The sequence below is a fragment of the Eublepharis macularius genome, chromosome 1 (assembly GCF_028583425.1).
Source record: "Eublepharis macularius isolate TG4126 chromosome 1, MPM_Emac_v1.0, whole genome shotgun sequence".
NCBI classification, from domain to species: domain Eukaryota; kingdom Metazoa; phylum Chordata; class Lepidosauria; order Squamata; family Eublepharidae; genus Eublepharis; species Eublepharis macularius.
In genome coordinates, this window is record NC_072790.1 from 97705396 (window position 1) to 97726943 (window position 21548).

The 21548-nt window shown below is 42.6% G+C and overlaps 1 protein-coding gene across 2 annotated transcripts in view; it reads left to right on the plus strand.

Moving 5' to 3' along the window:
• The first annotated feature begins 1563 nt into the window (after positions 1-1563).
• Positions 1564-21548, plus strand: part of AFG1L (AFG1 like ATPase) — a 127059-nt gene continuing 107074 nt past the window's right edge. The window contains exons 1-4 of one of the 2 annotated variants that reach the window (XM_054982702.1): positions 1564-1797; positions 4456-4679; positions 17220-17271; positions 18017-18118. In XM_054982702.1, coding sequence (XP_054838677.1) covers positions 1686-1797; positions 4456-4679; positions 17220-17271; positions 18017-18118 — 490 coding nt within the window. In that variant the 5' untranslated portion in view covers positions 1564-1685. The remainder of the gene's footprint in view (positions 1798-4455; positions 4680-17219; positions 17272-18016; positions 18119-21548) is intronic. The other variant, XM_054982711.1, reaches the window with a different exon arrangement.

Sequence of the window (21548 nt, forward strand, 5' to 3'; positions counted from 1 at the left end):
GATGTTCCGTCAGGCATATGGTTGAGGGCAACATTAAATCCATCAATGATCCTCCTCTGGCAGGGGGGGGGAGCTATAGGGCCATCTTCCCCCCCCCACGCATGAGCAGCCATAAGATATCGATTTAGTCCTCCACTCTTTTTATACATGGTGAGCAGGTGGATTTCTGATATGTTTGTGTTTGAAATCTATGATTTTACTGTATTTCTGTATTTTACTTCTTATTGTAACCTGTTCTGAGCCCACTTGGGGCGGGCTATAAATCAAATAAATAAATATCCATCTCAAAAAACTTTGCAATTCATATGGAAAAACTGCAGCTTTCTAACATAACATCTACAGAACTACAAAAGACAGTGCTACTTGGAACAGCGTACACATTACGCCAATATCTGGTTGATACTTAGGTCTCCAGCGGAAACCTGTATCAGCTTAGCAAGGCCAATCAATAATAACATGTGACCTCTGCTTATTGTTGATTGTGTTTCAGATAATTTAAATAATAATTCTAGATGAGCCATCTTATTTTACTTAATTCATAGTCTGTCTTTTTCCTTAATGAGAACCCAAATCAGTTTACATCGTTCTCCTCTCCTCCATTTTTCCTCACAAGACCCTGTGAGGTAAATTAGGCTGAAAGTGTATGACTGGCTCAAGGTCAACCAGCAAACTTTCGTCAGAGGAGGGATTTGAACCTCCGTTTCCCAGACCCTATTCCAGCACTCTAACCACTATACATCTAGAAGCTGAGGTCAGGCAGCAGCAGTACAAGTGGATGGGTGGGGGTTTGCCTCCTCCTCCGAAGCTGCACTTCTGCCATTTGGGGCAGTCAATGAATTGGCTCTGACCTCGGGAGAGTCACACTCAGGCTCACCTAACTCACAGGGACGTTGCAAAGGATACAATGGAAGAGGAAATCCTGTCTCCTGCTCTCAGTTCCTTGGAGGAAGGGGGTTGGGGGAATAATCATGTAATGATGGATAGAATAAGGAAGGATTCACTTCTCAAAAAACGTACATAGAATTGAGCGGTGAATGATATTACAAGCACTATGATCACTGATGGAGGCGCTGTGGCTCAGTAGAATAGTACCTACTTTTAAGAAGGTCCAAGGTTCAGTGCTTGGCATCTCCAATTACAAGAATGATGTATTTGATGTGAAAGGCTTCTGACTCCTGCCAGTCCGAGTACACAGTATTAACCACGACAGATCAAAGGTCTGACTCAGCATTCCTATGTTCAGTTAATCGGCTTTAGGGTGGCAATCTTACACACTTTTATTTGGGACTAAGCTCATGAAACAGCGGAAGAACGGGGTCACCAGTGATCTTGAATAAGCTTGAGGGAATTAGTGACCATATTAATGATATTTGTTGTATTTGCAGCCTGTACGCCTTGTATAATGTGTCCACACGAGACGTACGTTTACCATATTTGAGCTTTCCCTCTTCTGGTTCTCTTCACTGTAGTACAAAAACACCATTTCCCAGTATGCATCTGTATCCGGTTATCTTCCATCTGCATTCTGGATCTCGTAGTCTTTCTGAAGGAGGGGTACGGGTTCAGGGTGAAGGTGACTGAGCTCGACGTGGTTAAAGCGGCAACTGCTGTTCAGTAGCTGTTTGTTTCTTATCAATTCAATAGCCTTCTTTTTCGGTGGGGCGAGGGGGCGAAGCTTTGGCAAGATGGCGCCACCCGTGTCGCCCTTGGTTACTGGGCGCTGCTTTCTGAGGGCAGCAGCTCGGCACGTTGTTCTCTTGCTAACTAGGTGGTCTGAGGCCGGCGCCCCGCGGAAAGGTCAGTGACTCGGGTCTGGGTCAGGGCGGCGTCGGCCAGTGGCCCTTTGGAGGAGCCAGCGCTCTGACTGGGCTGTGATGCCCAGTTCAGAGTCCTGAAAAAAACCTCCCCCTAGTCAGGCGCTAGGGCTACCACACTCCTCGCTGCCTGCATCGCGTACTGGCCAGCGAGGGAAAGCTGTGAGTCGGTCCGTCACTGTGTATCTGAAGGAACCTTTGCGGAACTGTTTGCTCTCTTGAGGCCTTTGAAAGGAAGTCTGAGTTGTTTTTTGGAGACAACGACGTCTGAGAGTAGTTTGCTAAGAGGGCATTTGTTTATTTTAAATTCCAGGGGGTGGGTGGGTAGCCGTGTTAGTTTGTTACAGCAACACTAAAAAGGAGCCTTATGGCACGTTAAGGACTAACAGGTTTGCTGTAGAACAAGATTTCCAGGGTTAGAGCTCACATCACCCGGTGCAGGAAGTGAAACCTCCTGCGATTAATTTAGATATTTGCCGACTGAAGTTTCACTCCAGGTAGCTGATGAAATGAACTCTAGCTGTTCCGCGGTGCTCGGATTCTGGTCATGTACAATGGTCAGCTATTTGCTGTTATGTTAAAGGACTAAACTATTACGAAAACTTAGAGCAGTTCTCATAATATGAATGCCTACTGGTGTGCTCTGGTGATCTGTCAAAAAATGCCGTTTAGCTGTTGACTGAACTATGTAAATCCCTTGTAGGCAGCTCTTCAGCTGGTCTAGCAATAGGAGTTAAGCAGGATTGTTCGTGTTCTTCATCTACCAGGCTTCCTTTCTGCAGCTCCTTTATGATGTGTTGATGACTAAAGAATTTTATCATCAATAGGGAGGATGATTCAGACAACACTATGTAGGTGCTACAAAGCCAAAAACGAGACGAACAGATGAGGATGCCACTTTTTATAACGTTAAACTATTTTTTTAAATTTCATTTATACCCCTCCATTCAAACCAGCGGGAACCCAAAGCAGCAGATACCATTCTCCTCTCCTCCATTTTATCTTCAGAACAACCATGGGAGGTAGGGTAGACTGAGAGTGTCTGACTGGCCCAAGGTTGTGGCGCTAGCTTCCTTGAGAGAGTGGGGATTTGAACCCAGGTCTCCCTGATCTGAGGCTTAGACTAACCACTACATCACACTGCCTATCAGACCAGTCCTGACTAGATATTCTTGTCTTGGCTTCTCATAGGAGCATAATAACAGCCATAGTGGGTTAGATCAATGGTATTTCTTTGACAAGAAGAGTGTTTGACAAATCTAGATATCACCCAAGACACAATATAATTGCTTCTCCATAGATTTTTAAGCCCTGCTCCTGGGTACCCCACCCCCATATGGAAGCACATTTAATAAAGTCAGAGATTTGCTTGCAGGTATCTATGCTTGTGAAATATTTGTTAGTCACAAGTATGGATGAACATTCTAAAAGTGCGTTTCTTGAATCCCAGTCTCCTGAACCAGTAGGTTTCATATTTTTCTCAAAACAAGAAAAAATTATGGGATTTATGATGGATTAATGCAAAGCAATAAATCTTTTGCTCAGCAATCAAAAATATTTTAATCAATGTTAATCAGTCCTGTTGTTATTAACAAAGCTTGCATTCTGATTGTTAATATAGAAGCTACTCAAGTAAATATATATATATATATATTTACACTTCTGAGTAATTATGTACATTTTCATAACAGGAAAATAGGTTTGGGTATGTAGTGTAGAAGTTGTGACAATGCATTTACTTGAATTATCCAAAAGGAACGGTTTGACATTATTAGCCAGATATTTGAGTTTTTCATAGAATAAATAGTAAATTGCCATGGAATATATAAAATTATATTGAATTGTGAGATATTGAAGGTGAAGTTGGAAGAATGTCATGAACTTCAAAAATTACAGTTCTGTTTGACTTTTATACCTATACTACAAATATATAACAAGAACAAAAAGTCTAGTAAGATCATCTTAGGCTAAGGAGAGGAAGAATGAGCAAGAGTGGAGTGTACGTACAGATTTAAAATACAACAGTTTTTTACATTATTAATTGATTAAACTACATGTTGATTTAAGTTAAAATTCAGGAAGTAAAATAGTAAAAAGTGTTCAGTAGAGAACAAGTAGTTTAGGAAAGTTGTGGAGTGTCTATTATCCCCCATAGTAAAGTTACAGCTAATCTATATGTTCTCTGTTTGTGGTTGCCACCAAAATTATCTTCCCTGTGGAAAATCCTATATTGAATATACTGGTATAAACAAGGCCCCAGTATATAAGCTGTGACTCATCAACCCAAACACAGCCCACAGGCCATATAGTATGGCATGCCAGAGTCTGAAAAATGTTTTTGCAGTTTTGGATAGTAGGCAAAAGAAATGAGCTTTATTGAGCCTCGAATAGGCTGCCTTTGGATAGGTGGATCACAAGCTGTGCTTGTTTAGGCTACATGTTGCATGCATTGCATAATGAGGGATTGCTAAACCTTACGTGCTTTTAATGAACAGGCAGAAAGTAAGATCTAAATTGGCCCTAGGAAACAAACTTTATAAATTTACACCAACAAAGGTACTGTTACTATTATTGTTGACATTATAAAATGGACATGGCATTTTTTCATACTGCTGACAGAAACATAATTCATATTTTACAGCTTATGCAGTTCAGGCAGCTGAGAAAACAACCAGTAGCACTCTAGCAGATGCTCATTCTAAGGCATTGTTGGTTTGCAATGGACCTTTAGAGCATTATGAGTTTCTAGTCAAAACAGAGGAGCTGAAGAATGATGAACAACAACGGAAAGTCATACAGTGCCTACAGAAGCTACATGAAAGCCTTAAAGGCTATGGTATCAGTTCAAAACACATCTTATCAAAGGTAAGGTTCTGTCATCATTGTTATTAGGCATTTCTATGCTTCTTTAATGTTCAGCTTAGGCTTCTGACTAATGACCGCTGTGCTATTTAAGAATTACTTATTTATTTTTATCCTGCCTTTCTGCCTTCACAGGGCTACTCAGGTGGCTAACATTTAAAATGTAGAAATTAAAATATCTTCAAAGCCATTAAAACTAATACATAAATGCATTTTATTAAAACAATTTAAAACCAAAATTTAAAATAAACACAAAAGATAAAAGCAGCAGTTAAAACATTGGGGAGAGAGGAGGTATCACTGTCACTGATGGAATACCATGTGAAAAAAAAAGTCTTCATCTGCTGGCAACAGAAGCAGGTAGGCGAATTTCCTTGGGGAGAGAGTTCCAGAGTTTTATAAATAGTTTTTTTAGAAATACTCAGATAAGAAACTGGGGTTGAGTATGCTCAGTAGTAAGAATGAACTTGGAGTTTGAACCATGGGGTCTTATTTCCAAAACTATCAATGCCCATGAGGCTATGCTGGCAGCTTAAACGAGTGGTATGTTTGAGGTTTATTTCCACATAAATTTAATTTTTTAAATTAGATTATTTATTCAGGAATTTATAATAGACAAAGTCCTTGACCCAGACTTCTCTGCATGCTCTGATTGAGCACAGATATAAGTAAATTTCTGCTGAGTTCAGTAGGAGAACTTTCATAATATCATCAGGAATGTGTAAGCTGAAGTAAAAAGAGATCCTTTGCTTTTATGGGAGCGCTTTGTGCTCTGTCTTGATGTTTCAGTGTAGATTGAGGATTGGTGGTTGACAAAAAAAGTCCACCTCTCTTGCTTTACAAAGTTTATTCTGCTTTTTTGATGAGTGGATTCTCTCTACTTAATTTATAAGCGCTCAACTGTGACTATTGCCTCTTCATGCCAAGTATGGACAGATTCACCGCTAGAATAATCAGATTATTCCTGGTGGCAAGTAGTATTCTGGCCCTATGATGAACATTTTGCCAGAAGATGGCAGAGTCAGACTGTAAATGGAACTGGGTTATGGAAAATGGACTATTCCATTCTACTACACTTGCCTGAATAGCATTTGGCACTTGTGATTGAGATTCTGGAGAACTACAGCTAGAACAGATAGCTCTGAGCGAGAAAGAGGCAAACACCAAGGTTCTCATGGGAAACAATAGTCATGTACTTGCAGGAATAGGTAGGCAAATGGTAAATCAGAAAGAATATATTGGAATACTGCATGAAACAAAGTGATAGGGAGTCAGGGTTGAAGGTTGTAAGCTGTTGTCTGTAATGGCATGTGAATGGTGTTCTACTTAGCCTAACACTGGATGCCATCAACTGTCCAAAACAGAGTTTCATCTTTGTTACTTGAGAACTTTTTACCTGGAGACATTGGATATTTATCCTTGGAGTCTTATGCATAGTAAGCATGAGCTCTATTACTTAAGTAGCATTTCTTCATAATCATAGGTAGGGTACTAGAGTGGTGGAGGGTGGGACTGGGAGAGGGCACCTGGGATTGCTACTGGGGATCCCACCAGGGGACTTGGGATCCCTACCCTACCACCACCTTCAGCCATAACCAGGATTTGCTGTTAACAATGAGAAGACATTTTCAGATAGTTTTCTTGTATGACCTAAAGATATTTCTTTAAAGTTAATCTGGACCTATACAATTTAAGTTCTAAAATATCTTTCTCTCTTACTCAGTCTCTCCAGTTGGAGATCATGATATGCTCGGTAGATCAAGACAGTTAGCCGTGTTAGTCTGTCTGTAGCATCTGAAAAGAGCAAGAGTCCTGTAGCACCTATAAGACTAACAAAATTTGTGGTAGGGTATGAGCTTTCATGAGCCACAGCTCACTTCTTCAGATACAGCTAGAATGTGAGTCCGTCTGTCCTTATATCCTGGAGAGTGGAGTGATTACAGAAGCTGAATGATAATAGCTGGTGAATGACAATAGCAGGCATGATTGAATAGGGTGGGGTTTGCAGAGGGGTAGTGGGTGTGGAGAAATTAGCACTGGCGATGAGACAGGAAACCAATGTCATGATTCAGTCCAGGTGGAGCTGCATTATCAGCTGCAATTCAGCACTCTTTCTAATCTCCCTTTGAAATTCTTCTGCAGAATAACTCCTACTTTTAGGCCAGCAAGTGAATGTCCTGGAAGGTTAAAATGTCCCCCCACTGGTTTCTGAATGTTTTGGTTTCTAATGTCAGACTTATGTCCATTAATTCTTTGTCGAAGGGACTGGCCAGTTTTTCTGATGTAGCAATTGTTAAGCAATTTATCGTTGTGGGTGAGTAGTTGTTAAGCTTGTCTGTGTTGCTGAATATATTGATACTTAGGAAACACAGAATTCACCTATTTTGCTGTTTTGGTTGCCTGTGGTTTTCTTTATTGCCTACAGACATTGGATATTCTAACAGAGGTAAATAGTATGTTCTTTTTAATGAACTGTATTGTACTGACGTGCAGGATGATGGGGTACCTAGTGATGTATGTCATGGACCTTTCCTAAGGATCTGTTGTTGACAGGAATTTTTAGATGTCTATCAATATTACTTCAGAATAGTTGGTTGCATGTCTATTTTTTGTCCATGAAATTTCCAAATAGACATTATGTGAAGCCATTTTCTAAAGATGTGTCTAAGGTATGAAATGAATACACATCTAACAATTCTGAAGTGACATTGACAGGAGCTATAATCCATGCCTCAAAAGCTCAATGTTCAAGAAATCTGCAGAAAAATTGTTGGGGGGGGGGGGCAAGAAATTTTCACAAAATGAACATGCTTTGAAAATGTGCTTTGAAAATTAAAGGTACTGTGATACAAAATATCTCCATAAAGACAGCTTTGAAACGGTCTTTAAAATGCCTTTTCCATTGTATATGGGATATGCAGATTACACTAAATCAGTGTTTCATTTCCCCCCCCCCCTCACAGCATGGCTGTGAGTTGGTGGAATAGACAGGTTGAATGATAATGCCTTTCCCAATGTCATCTGGTAAGTTTCCTGATTGAGCAGTCATCTGAACCTAGGTCTCACCCAAATTCAGTTCATTGTCTTATACTTTCTCTCAGCTGATGGATGTTATCTGCCTTGAACAATTCTAAGTATTGTCATTTCCTGCCAAAGTCTAAACCATAGCTAACTTGACAAACAAAATTAGCTCTTGATGGGAAACATATTCTGTGTCATGTCTTGGAAATCATTAGGACCCAAATACTAACTTTAGAGATTTCTAAATGTCGCAGTGCTATTTCCTTCTATATAATAAATATTTTAATTTCTTCCCTTCTTTACATGAGCAATGTATGCTTTGGCTTGGATTGCTATATATCTTATTTGAAACTAACAGCCCTTCAGATTTTCCTATCTGACATTTTTTTTAAAAAAGGCTCAGTTGTAGTCAGTTGATAATTTTAAGGTGCACACATCAAACCTCCAGAACTTGTGACCTGCCAGGCTGAATGTATCCCACCACCCATATATGCCACTGGGGCTAGATAAACCTTCTGTTTTTGAATAAGTAAATAAAAACAACTGAATTTTGTTACTACAAAGCAACTGTCTTTTTAATGGCTCTTGGATAAAATGCCTTGATAAACATGACAGTATGAATACGTCTTTTCACAATATGAATCAATATATGTAATTCTCAGCATGGTCCCATCTGTGGATTCTTAAATCTGGAGACTGGGACTGTGGACAGACAAAACAGATCTGTCTGCAAACCTGAGAAAAATCCCAGGTTTGTGTCAGACTGTGGCTTACTAAAAGTTGCAATCCAGCCTATCTCTTGCAATTAGACATGAGTCCATTGGTTTCAAAAGATTTTACTGAATATAAACAACCATTATAGTCCACTGACCAAGATGCAATATCTTGGCTGGTACACAGGTATTGTTACTAATGACAGGCAAAAGTTAAGGTACAGAATAGCAAAGCCCAGCAAGTCCCATCCTCCCCCCATAGTTCTCAAAACAAACGGCTTGAAGCTGAGAAAGTGAAACTTTCCCAAGGCTGGAAAGGCTGTAGTCATAACATTCCTCTTCTTTGAGATAACTGTTACTGGGCTGCTTGTCACCTGCAAAAGAAGAGCTTAAAACACTGACAGGATTAAAATGGAGTCTGTTTGGTTAGATCATACAAGGAACATAGTCAGACCTGACATTTCTGCCCCCTCTAAAATGTCCTTCCCCCAGGTTTGAGAGGGTAGAGATTGTGAAAAGATTTTACTAGTCTAGGAGCATGAACATGAATAGCCTCCACCCACTCATCAAACCCAGAATCAAAGTCCTTCCATCTGATGAGGTAAAACAGCTTATTATGTTTGATTTTAGAGTCTAAAATTTGTTGCACTTCATAATGGATTTGGTCATCAATTAAAGTTGGAATGGGAGGAGCACGGGTATGCCATTGATTTGCTGGGGGGACCTTCTTCAACAAGCTGATGTGGAAAGTAGGATGGACGTGGCGGAGGTTCTTTGGTAAATCAAGTGCTACAGTCACTTTGTTGATGATTTTACGAACAGGAAAAGGTCCCAAATACTTTAGTGCTAATTTACGGCTGGTTTGGGCGACTTTCAAATTTTTTGTAGACAAATAAACAAGGTCTCCTGGATGCAATTCCCAGTCGGCCGCACGATCAGCGTATTTCTTATAGTCCTGTTTAGCTTTGTTAAGATGTTGTTGAATGAGAGTCCATTGTTGAGCTGCCTCCCCCTACCATTCTGAAATGTCATTGGAGGCTGTTGCGGGGGGAAGAGCTTCAAAAGGAAATGGTTTAAAGTGATAGCCATAAACTACTTTGAATGGTGTTTCTCCGGTGGATGCATGTACACTGTTGTAAGAAAATTCTGCTAGAGGCAATAAATCAATCCAGTTGTCTTGCTGAAAATTGATGTAGCAACGGAGAAACTGTTCTAATAATTGATTAGTTTTTTCCGACTATCCGTCGGTTTGCGGATGGTGGACGGAGCTTAAACCTTGTTCAATTCCCATGAGTTGCATAAGCTCCCGCCAGAAGTTGGCAATGAATTGTCCGCCTTGGTCGGATATCACCTTTGATGGAAAAGAATGAAGCTTTACAATATATTTCAGAAAAATATCTGCCAACCTTTTTGCCGAAGGCATAGTAGTGCAGGGAACGATGTGGCTTGTTTTGAAAATAGATCCACTACGACCAAAATACAGGTGTGATTTTTGAAAGGGGGAAGATCTGTGACGAAATCCATAGAAATAATTTCCCACGGTCTACTTGGAGTTTCAAGGGGCTGTAAAAGTCCAGGAGGCTTGCCTTCTCGCGTTTTGGCGCTGAGGCAAATGGGACACGAAGCTATATATTGCGAAATGTCTTTGTGCATGCCTGGCCACCAAAATTGTCTTTGGATCAAATGAAGGGTTTTTAAATATCCATAACGGCCAGCTGTTGGGGCATCGTGACAGCGTTGTAGTACTTCTTTTCTTAAACTATTTGGTACATAAAAGCGATCACCCCAAAGCCATTCCCCTTGTGCAGATTGGATTAATTTCTCTTTGGGTACATTCTCCCCCTCCTTTTCGACTTCGCTTTTCAGTTTTTGTCTCCATCCCTGATCTGAGTGAGGAGGTTGTGTTGTGCGGCTGCGCATAGTAACCACACACCCCAGTTGGGTAGGCGAAAATACTGTGTCTATTGTCTCCTCCCTCCTGCTTTTGAGTTGGGGCATGTGTGAGAGTGCGTCCGCTAGGAAATTAGTTTTGCCGGGCAAGAATTTGAGGGTGAAATTGAATTTTGAAAAGTATTCTGCCCATCTCAATTGTTTGGCGTAGAGTCTCCGAGGACTGCGTAACGCTTCTAAATTTTTGTGATCTGTCCAAACCTCAAAAGGATGGCGGGCCCCTTCCAGCCAGTGTCTCCAAGTGGAGAGCGCCGCTTTTACAGCAAAAGCTTCCTTTTCCCAAACATTCCAATTTCTTTCGGCTTCAGAAAATTTACGTGAAAGGTATGCACAAGGTTTGAGAATATTGTCCGTCCCCTGCTGCAGGAGGACGCCCCCAATCGCGGTATCGCTGGCGTCCACCTGTACTATGAATGGGCGATTTTCATTGGGGTGTTGCAGCACTGGTTCGGATATGAATTGCTGCTTTAACTGATCAAAGGCTAATTGGCATTGTGGTGTCCATAATAATTTTGCTTTTGGTTTTTTAGCTTGCTCCCCTTTGTCTTTAGTTTTTAAGAGTTCTGTGAGGGGGAGAGTTATTTGGGCAAAGTTTTGTATAAATTCTCTATAGAAATTGGCAAACCCCAAAAAGGATTGCAGTTCTTTACGATTTGTGGGGGTTTGCCAGTCTTGAACCGCTTTTACTTTGCCTGGATCCATTTTTAACCCATCTTTTGAGATGCAATATCCCAAGTAATTAAGTTCAGTTTTGTGGAATTCACATTTAGACAATTTGATGGGCAATTTATTGCACATGAGAGTGATTAATACTCGTTGCACTAAGTGTACATGTTCTTCTTTGGTTTCTGAGTAAATTAACACATCATCCAGGTAAACAACTACTCCTTTATATAAAAATTTGTGCAATACCTCATTGATCATGGACATGAAAACCGAAGGGGCCCCGGACAAGCCAAAAGGCATAACTAAGTATTCGTACTGCCCTAAGGGCATATTGAACGTGGTTTTCCATTCATCCCCCTCTCTTATACGAACGTGGAAATAAGCATCTTTTAAGTCCAATTTTGTGAAGATCTTACCTTGGGCCACGACGTTGAGTAGATCTCTGATGAGAGGTATGGGATAGGCGTTTGTGGAGGAGACTGCATTAAGTCCTCTGAAGTCAGTGCACAGTCTTAGCCCTCCATCCTTCTTTTTAACAAACAGTACTGGTGCAGCATGAGGGCTGTTTGCAGGTCGAATGAACCCCCTTTGGAGATTAGTGTCAATGAATTTTCTGGGCTCCTCTCTTTCATTTGGGCTCATTGGATAAAGTCTACCTTTGGGCAATGTGGCTCCAGGGATGATTTCCACTGCACAATCTGTCCTCCTATGGGGAGGTAAGGTGTTGGCCTCTTCTTCGGTGAAGGCTTGCAAATAGGCTCTATACTGTTTAGGTATTTGATTAATTTCCTCCTGCGTTAGGAGTGCTTGTTCTATGAGGGTAGGATTGTTGCCCCAATTTTGGTCCCAGCGATGATTTTTGCAGCTATCCCTTTTGAAGGTGATGCTTCCGACTGTCCAATTTATGTCTGGGTTGTGGTCCCACAACCATCTGCTCCCCAAAATCAAAGGGTACTTCGCTGTAGAGCTAATTACAAATGATCTTGTCTCCCAGTGTTGACCCATGCCTGTGATGACAGGTACTGTTTCAGTGGTGACGGGATTCATATTAGTGCCATCCATTTGTTCAAAAATGACTGGCGTTTCAAGTTCTTTTACTGGGAGTACTAATCCGTTCACTAGAGCTGGTGCAATAATATCTCTGGAGCATCCAGAATCAATGAGCGCTTGCACCCGAATATGAGTCTTTCTTTCAGGATTGATTAACGTAACAGGCATGAACAGTATGGACCCTTGAGGTCTATCCACTATGGGAACTGACTGAGTTTTGATCTGCCGTTTGGGTCCGTTTACGACTGATCCATTTTGTTTCCCGAATTAGGACTTCTGGGTGCTTCTTCACCGATTAGAGCGGTTGAATCAAAGTCCATAATTTCTTCTAGCTCTAATCCTTTCTCGGGAGGATTTCTTCTAAATGTCCCTCTCCCTCTCGTAGTTCGCGGAGCGGGCGTTGGGCGGGATGGCTGGGGAAGAGTGGCAGGGGCTGGGCGCCTTGGTGGGAACAGAGTTCTCTGCACAGGCCGGAATGGACATTGTGCTGCGAAGTGACCGCTTTGGCCACATTGTAGACACAATCCTTGTTGCCATCTAGCATCTCTCACTCCTCTAGCTGCATATCCTGCTCCCCTGCCCCCTCTTACAATTATGGAGGTTCGCCGGTGCCCTGCCGTTTGTTGTTGTTCTACAAGACGCACTTCTTGCATGCGGTTTTCCACTTCACAGGCTAATTGAATCCAACCCAAGAGTGTGGGGGGATTATCTTGCATAAGGGCTCGATCCAACAGTCTGGGATTCATGCCCTGCTTGAACAAAATTATTTTGGTGGATTCTTCACGCCTTGGACATTTGGCGGCTAGCTGTTGGAACTTTGTAACATAGTCTCTGGCTAACATGCTACCTTGTCTAATTGATTGTAATTCCATTCGGGCTCTGCTCTCCTCTAATGGGTCTTCATATTGCGCTCGGAGCGCGTCTACCAAACCCTGTAGGGAGTCTAGTTCTGCGGCCCCCAATTCGTACAAGGCTACATACCATTCCGCTGCCTTTCCTTGCAACCGGGACCCTAAATGCACAATTTGACTGGCCTTGTCTTCGAATAAATGTCCCCAACGATTGAAGAATTGCAGTGCCTGTACTAGAAAAAATCCCAACTTCGCTGGGTCCCCGTCGAAAGTAGCTTCCAATTTTACCCATCCCATCGGTAACTCTTGAGGTCTGGTAACCGGTGCTGGAAGTGGGTAGTAAGGTACGGGCGCCACTTCCTGCCTTGGCTGCCAGTCAGGTCTACGCCAGGGCAGTTGCATTGGTGGGTGCTGGGGCCTCGGCTGCGGAATTCCTTGGGGTCTCGGTATTGGAAGGCCTTGCGGCCTCAGTTGCAGTCTCTGCGGTCGCGGAGCCGGAGAGCCTTGCGGAGGTGGAACTCTCGGTCTCAGTGGTGGAGGTAGCCTAGGCACTGGAAGTCGTGGGAGAAGCGGCTGCCCTTGAGGTGGCGGTGGGAGTACCGGAGCCTCTTCCTGCGGCTGTAGCGGCTGTTCTCCTGGGAGAACCGGGAGCTCTTGTGGCTGTTCTTGTGGCTGCTCCTGCGGTTGCTCTTGTGACTGCTCCTGCGGTGCCTCTTCCTCTCCTCCCGGAGGCCCTCCGGGCGCGTCAGGGGGTAGTTTCTCCGGTCTCTCATCTGCTGGCCCCTGAGGTTGTTCCGGAGGTTGCACCGGTTGTTGCAGATCGTCTATTAGTACGAGCGGTTGCTCCCTTGGGGTGACATTTGGACCTGGGACAATAGCCTGCAGGGTTGCCAGACCTTGGCCGACAACTCGGCTGTGGGCGCCCTCTCCCTGTGAGGTGCCCTCTTCTGATCCTCCGACAACGAGTACGGAGAGCAGGTGAACAGCATGTGTTAAGCTCTCCTCCATACTACAACGTCTCTCCTCTAACATTTGAACACGTCCTGGGGCCGCCGTGGCACCCACCGTTTCCGAATATTCCTGAGGAGGTTCTTTGGGAACTTGGGTAGTCTCCATATATTCTGCATAGGAAGCCGACGCACGAGGCCATGGCCGAATTTCTCCCATGCCCCGGGCCCCGTTACCTTGGTCTTCCTCCGATATCCCCGCCAGGATTCCTTTCCTAATCCGGTTACCGCCGAAATTCCAGCATCCACCGCTAAGGTTCGGCTCTATAATTGTATCCAACTTTGTTCAGTCGGCTCGCATTGCCCTGTCCACGGGGTAACTTCCGCGTAGTCTCAACTCATCACATCGCGACGGGAGGCTTCCCACACCTGGGTACTCTCCGAACCCCTTCGGTCCCACTCTAATTGGTCGGCTTCTCGATTCCAGTGATACCACGGTTGGCTACTAGAATGCTCTGCTATCGAGCCGACACTTCGTTTCCCGTCCATTTGCGACTTAGTAAATACCGCACTCGCTCTCCTCTCCCTCGTGTCTGTCGGCCTCGAACCCCACTGCCTCGGCATAGGCAGGGATATTAGAGGTTCTGCTGCCGCCCTGGGCCTAGTTTCAGCTCTATCAGGTGCGAGGGTTTACAGCGCAGTACGCCTAGACTCCGTTCCTCCCTGAACGGGTCGTGGAGGTTCCAGTCCTTCCGAACCAGGGGAGGTATAAGGATCAAACAAAGGGTCCCTGTTGGACGCGGCCTTGTTATCCGTCTGCCCCGGTTTAGGCATTGGAACAGATGTGATTTGTAACAAAATGTCAGACTGTGGCTTACTAAAAGTTGCAATCCAGCCTATCTCTTGCAATTAGACATGAGTCCATTGGTTTCAAAAGATTTTACTGAATATAAACAACCATTATAGTCCACTGACCAAGATGCAATATCTTGGCTGGTACACAGGTATTGTTACTAATGACAGGCAAAAGTTAAGGTACAGAATAGCAAAGCCCAGCAAGTCCCATCCTCCCCCCATAGTTCTCAAAACAAACGGCTTGAAGCTGAGAGAGTGAAACTTTCCCAAGGCTGGAAAGGCTGTAGTCATAACATTCCTCTTCTTTGAGATAACTGTTACTGGACTGCTTGTCACCTGCAAAAGAAGAGCTTAAAACACTGACAGGATTAAAATGGAGTCTGTTTGGTTAGATCATACAAGGAACATAGTCAGACCTGACAGTTTGCAGAAAAAACTGAAATCTAAAAAAATGTGGAGGGGTAAGAAACCTCAAATGATAGAAGCAGTGCCTTTATCTTTAAGAAATGCTCTCAGTAGGGATGTACACTGAAAAAAATCAGGGTAATCTATATCCAGGTTTTGGGGATAAAAAAAAATCCCAGATCCCTGAAATCCAAGTCAGATTCTCTGATCCAGGCCACTATTTCCTATGGAGGAATTTAACAGGCCACTATTCCCCATGGAGGAAAATGTCCAGGGTGCTGTCTGGGGCATTTTTAAAGTAATCTTCATCAAATTTGCAGGGAACTTACTCCTCACTCTCCACTAAAGATCTCCCAAATTTCAGGAGGATTGAACCCCAGGCTCAAATTCTGCCGCTCTCTGTTGTTTCCTATAGAGGACGCATTTTCAAACTGTCCTCCCCCCCCCCCAATCCTCTGCTTCAAGCTTATTGTTGTTGAACCAGAGAATCCCTCCTGAGAATCCCTTTATTGAAACAAGGAGGAGTTTGGACTGCAGAGTTTAAAAGGTGGTTGGCGAGTGTTGCTCAAAGGGGCTCCTTTGGAGCTAGAGGGGGCAGAATGGGGTGGGAATTCACTTTGCCTACTGCCTCCTCCCTGACTTTGTGCTGCTCTCCTGCAGTGGTGTGGAGCTTGGCTCCATTTGCGCCACTTCCCTCTTGCTGTTGCTGCTGTTCTGCCTCTACTGTGACTGCCTGCAGCCCCTTCCTACAACAGAACAATCCAGCCTAGCAAGTCTGAGTGCCCAGATCCAATTTGGAGTTCATCCCGGGGAACTGGCATAGTTGTATTATGCCAGATTGACATGAATCTGGCATTTTTGCTGGTTCCCAGATCCAGGTCGCACCCCCCCCCTAATCCTCAGTGGCAACCATTACAGTACTGCCAGCCTTCAAGCCTTAGTTGCTGTCAGTAAAAGATGGGGTGGTGGTGGAGGGCAGGGCCCCTTCCATTCCAGAGCTATATTGGGAGGACTTGTTGCTACCAGGCCCAGCAGGAGTCACAGGCAACTTGCTACCATGTGACTTGCTTGACTCACCCAGGACTTGCTGCTTGCTACTGTTCAATGATAGCTACCCCACAAAAGCCAGTGTTCTGTAGTGGTTAGTGTTTCAGATTAGCATCTGAGAGACAGGTTCAAATACCCACTCTGCTGTGGAAGCTCACTGGATGACCTTGAACCTGTCACACACTCTCAGTCCTACTTCACAGGATTGTTGTGAGGATCAAAAGGAGGAGAACAGTACAAGCTGCTACGGTTCCCCATTGTAGATAAAGGCAGGGTATATATATGAAGTAAATAATTAATAAATATAGCTGAAAATGGGGGCAGATAAAAGGTAGGTTGGTTGGTTGGTGGGTGGGTGGGAGGAGGGAAGAAAACAGAAAGTTGAAGATATGGGGGGAAAGGGAGGAAAGGGGGATACTGCGAGAAGTGAGATACCTCACACATTTCCTTGTAGGTTCCTCACCATGCAACTGGTTCTGGCCTGCTTGGTGTGACACAACTTGGCCCAGCCTTGTGGCTGGAACTGTGCAACTGGACAGACTTTTCCTGGGGGGAGGAGGAAAAGCTGAACACAAGGGGCAAATAAAGGTACATTGGTTGGTAGGTGGGTGAGTGGGAAGGAAGGAAGGAAGCAGGAAAAGGGGAGAGCCTATGGGGGCTTTCAGGAAAGGGAAAGAGGAAATAGTGGAGGGAAGGAAAATGAAAGTCCTTGAAGGTCCCCTGCTTCTACTTTTTTATTTCATGAACAGCACATTTGACTTCTGTAATGCTGAACATGATAATAGGGACTGACTCTCTAGTGTTTCTTAAATCATATGTAGATATTGTGTTTACATACATAATTTATCATTCCAGGTTTCCCTTATTTTGTATTTTATTCACTGAAACAATATTAAATTGCACACTAGGTTCTGACTTTTACATAGTGGCTTGACTTAGCTGATGAAGCTGTGCTAGTACTTCCTCTGTAATGAATGCATATTTTTTATTTCTTTTTTTTAACATGGATGTAATTTAAATTTTTTTCTTAATTTGTAGTGGTTTACAAGACACAAACCTTCAAAAGGCCTTTATGTCTATGGAGATGTTGGTAAGTTGGAAATGTTTCACCAAAGCGTTTAACCAATGTGTATCTAAATGGTTTTCTAGCTTAATGTTTACAAATTTCCTCTGAACCTAATAAATTGGTATAATTTCAGATTTAAAAAATTGCCAATAACAATATGGCTAAATAGATGGTTCCTTTCTTAACTGATTTGTGTCCTGTTGCAAGGTAAATATAAGTATTGACAGATATCAAAGACCATTGAATTGATCCATATCAAAGTTGTTTCATTTCTGGGACACAGATTACAAAGGAACCTCCTGCTTCAAAGGGAAGTCTGGTTACGAACACCGAGGGCTGGAGTGAATGTAGGGAGGAGGGCTGTGAGGGAGGAGGGCTGCCCCAGAAGTGGCAGGGCTGCTCCTGTAAGGAACAGGGTGCCGGACTGGGTGGATTTTTAAAAAGATCTTATCCAGCAGAGTGTTTTTATGGTCAGTGTGTTTTTTAGAAGAAAAAGAAGAAATATCCACCACTTGTTAACCGTGACGACTATTTCAGTTGGAAGCCTCAGCTATATTTGATAATATACGAGGTGCAGGCTCCAGTTCTGATAATGCAAACTTTCCTATCCATGTAATCGGAAGTCTTGCTTTCCAAAGATAATGATTTTGTACTGTTCAGATCACAATTATGATTTCATTAGCTCAATGCTAATGAACAGTCATTACTGTAATCAGTACATAGTGTTTTAAATTAACAACCTGTTGGGTATGTGTGTTTTTATTTGAAGGCACGGGAAAGACAATGGTGATGGACATATTTTATTCTCATATACAAGTAGAGAGAAAAAAGAGAGTCCATTTTCATGGCTTCATGTTAGATGTGCATAAAAGTAAGTTTTAAAATCTCCAGTATATTGCAGTGTTGTATGGATATAATGCTCCATGGTCTTAATTAAGTCAGTCTCTCTCATCTGTCCACTTTCTATTCTTGAATTATTCTACTGGCACAGGTGGGAGAGCTGTGATCAAAAAGCTGAGAGGAAACGGTTTGTTAATAGGCTGTTTGTTGGGAACGTGTAACCTTTCACTGAGCTGTCTCAAGTGCTCCTTCCTTCAGACTGCTTAGGAAGTATGCAAGCTTCACTTGCTCTGTGATAGCATAGGCAGCGGACCAGGTTTCTGATTATTGCCACATTTGCTTTTGCCTTGCTTTGTCTGGAAAGTGGGTGCTGCACCTTTTTACTGTAGTTGTAGGAGGATGAAGTAACAACGAAACTAGGTTTTTTGGAGATGCTGTGGGGTTTTTTAAAGCTAGGTGGGAAAGGAGATTAAATTATGCATGGACATTCTCTTCACTTCATGGACTTGTGGCTGGTTATAAAGCTGCTGCTGCTGCTGCTACTGCTACTACTAACTGCACTAATATACCACTCTTCGACAGATTAGTGCTCCACTTAGAGTTTCTCTACATGGTACTTCTTATACAAGGATGCTCAAGTGAAGGGAGATGCAATGTTAGCTGGGAAGCCAAGTTTTAAAAAACAGATAGGAAAGCTCTGTCAATTTCCCCTCTCTACAGAGCCAGAAAAGATGACTCCTCAGGGGTTTTGTTTATTTCCTCTTCCCTTCTGGAAGGCTCTGTCAGTTTCACCTCCCCTTCTGTGAGTCTTTGCTTACTCTGTAGAGAGGGGAAATTGACAGAGCCGTCTGATCTGTCTTTTAAAACACAGCTTCCCAGCTAAAATTGCATCTCCCTTCACTTGAGCGTCCTCATGTAAGAGGTCTTGTGTAGAGAGACTCTCAGTGGTAAACAAAAACAATGTTATTATTATAACCACAATACATCTGGGGAGCTAGGCTAATAGGAGTGGTTTACTCAGGGCCATGTACTGAGTTCATGGCAGTAGTGGGATTTGAACCAGCAGAGTGCTGACTCCCAACCTGGCCACTTAACAACTGTGCTACAGCAGCTACTGACAGAAGTTCTGTGATGGCAAAGAATATTCATATTCTGCTAGCTGCCATTAGTTATACTAGCTGTCATTAGTTATGCACTAGTGGCCAAAATTGTGGAAACCTTTTGGAAAAAGTGCATCTTTGAGGTTTGATGGCTTATAACACCACTTTTTTTTGGAGTAATACCATAAAATTATATATCAATGGAAAGATAATTTAATCAAGAATGTAATGCAACAAAGTTTGTTCAGTTATCTGTATTCTATCAAACGTTATAGCCAAATAACCAGGAAAAGGAAGCACAACTTGCTTAGGTTGATATGAAGTAGCTTTCCTTCATTTAGTGAGCTTGTAAAGCGTAATAAAATTAAAGAAATGGCACAAAGAGTTGACTGATCACCCAGAAAGCGATGTAAAATAGTACTAGTAAGTGAGCAAGGCTACAGTTATGAAGAAATTAGAAGAAAAATTGGTGGAAACTTAACCAAAGGTGGCATTTCTAAATTTTTGAAGAGGTATAAGGCAACTCAGTCACTACAAAACCAGATTGGTAAAGATAGGAAAAGGTGCACACAAGCAAGGGATGATAGAAGAATTGAGAGACTGAGCCTAGGTGACCGAAGAAAATCATCGGGGTGTATACAGAATGAAATGGTGTGATTCAATGTGAAGTTGAGTGCAAGGACTGTTCGGCGCAGACTGGAGGAATTTGGTCTTAATGCTAGAATTCCATGAAAAAAAAACATTGTTATCTCTCAAACAAAGGTTGAAAAGATTAAACTGGGCTAAAACCCATGTTAACTGGACAGCAGAACAATGGGACAGTGTTATTTGGAGTGATGAGACCAAAATCTCCCTGTTTGGTAGTGATGGCATAAAATACGTGAGAAGAAGAATCAGAGAAGATTTGCATCCTGATTGCATTACACCTACCGTGAAGCACCCAGTTAGTGTTATGATATGGGGTTGTATGACATCAAAAGGTGTGGGCAGAATTTGCATGATAAATGGCAATATAAATGCCCAAAAATATGTAAATGAAATACTTGAGCCCAAACTGAAGCCTTCCACACGTGATCTTTTCCAAGATAATGAAGCATTTATATTTCAACAAGATTCAGTTTCATGTCGTTTTGCTGCTGTGTGCAAAAAGTGGTTTCAAGATAATCATATTCCACAGTGGGAATGGCCTGGGAATAGCCCAGACCTTAACCCCATAGAAAATGTATGGAGCCGACTAAAGAAACTGGTTAGTGAGAAGCAACCCAGCAATAAACCGCAATTAATAGAAGCAATAACTCAATCGTGGTTTCACATTATAACAGCTGAAGAACTAAAAAACTTGGTTCACTCCATGGGAAGGTATCGTAAGGCCGTAATTAAAGCAAAAGGTTACCTAACTAAGTATTAACTGACATGGTGAGAATTGTTGTATAATTCATTTTTTCTATGGGTTTCCATTTTCTTCTTTATAACTACTATTCTAAAAAAAATTCCTTCATATAAGTTATTGCATTACATTCTTGATTAAATTATCTTTCCATTGATATATAATTTTATGGTATTACTAAAATAAAAAGTGGTGTTATGAGCCATCAAACCTCAAAAATACACTTTTTCCAAAAGGTTTCCACAATTTTGGCCACTAGTGTACTAATGTTTGCAATCTCAAATAAAGGGAGAATGTCAGCTAAAGGAAGGCCTTAAGCTAGTCCTTGGTCAGTGATGGAAGGTGTGTGTTACGGCAGGTATAAACAGCTGCTAGTTACTAAACCTCTTCCTCTGCAATTATAGGAACCTTTTGTGTAGTATGTGATGTGCTAAGCGGAGCAAGTTGTTTGTTTTTATTCATAGCACACTTACCTCAAACTCTTCATCTGAAGATTTGACCTGAATAAAAACAAAGTTTGGGGCCTCTCCTTTTCTACACAGGCTTCCTTTGCCTCCCATCTCATTAATGCATAGTTCCAATTGTCTCTTGTCCTAATCTGAGGTTTTCTTACAGCTTCCCTGCCTCCTTGGCCACCTTTCCCCCTTCTTTCCCCCTTTAACTACCTCATCTTTCCTTTCTCTCAATTTTTGGCTATGTGCATCCCTTCTTCCTCAAGGCCCCTGCATCTAGTCAAATACTGTGAATCCTGGGGCCCTCCAATCTGTTCATTATCCTACCTCCTCTGACATCCCTATCCCATCCACCAAAGCTTCCACAGTCCTTCATTTCTGACTCTGTGTCTCCACCCCTTACTCCTGCCTTTCCTGTCTGCTCTTCCTGTCTGCAAGCTTTGCAGCAAGGTTTCTTTCCCCCCAAACCAGCCTTCCTTTTACAATACTTGTGCTCGTTTTCAGTTGTCAGGCTGTATTTGA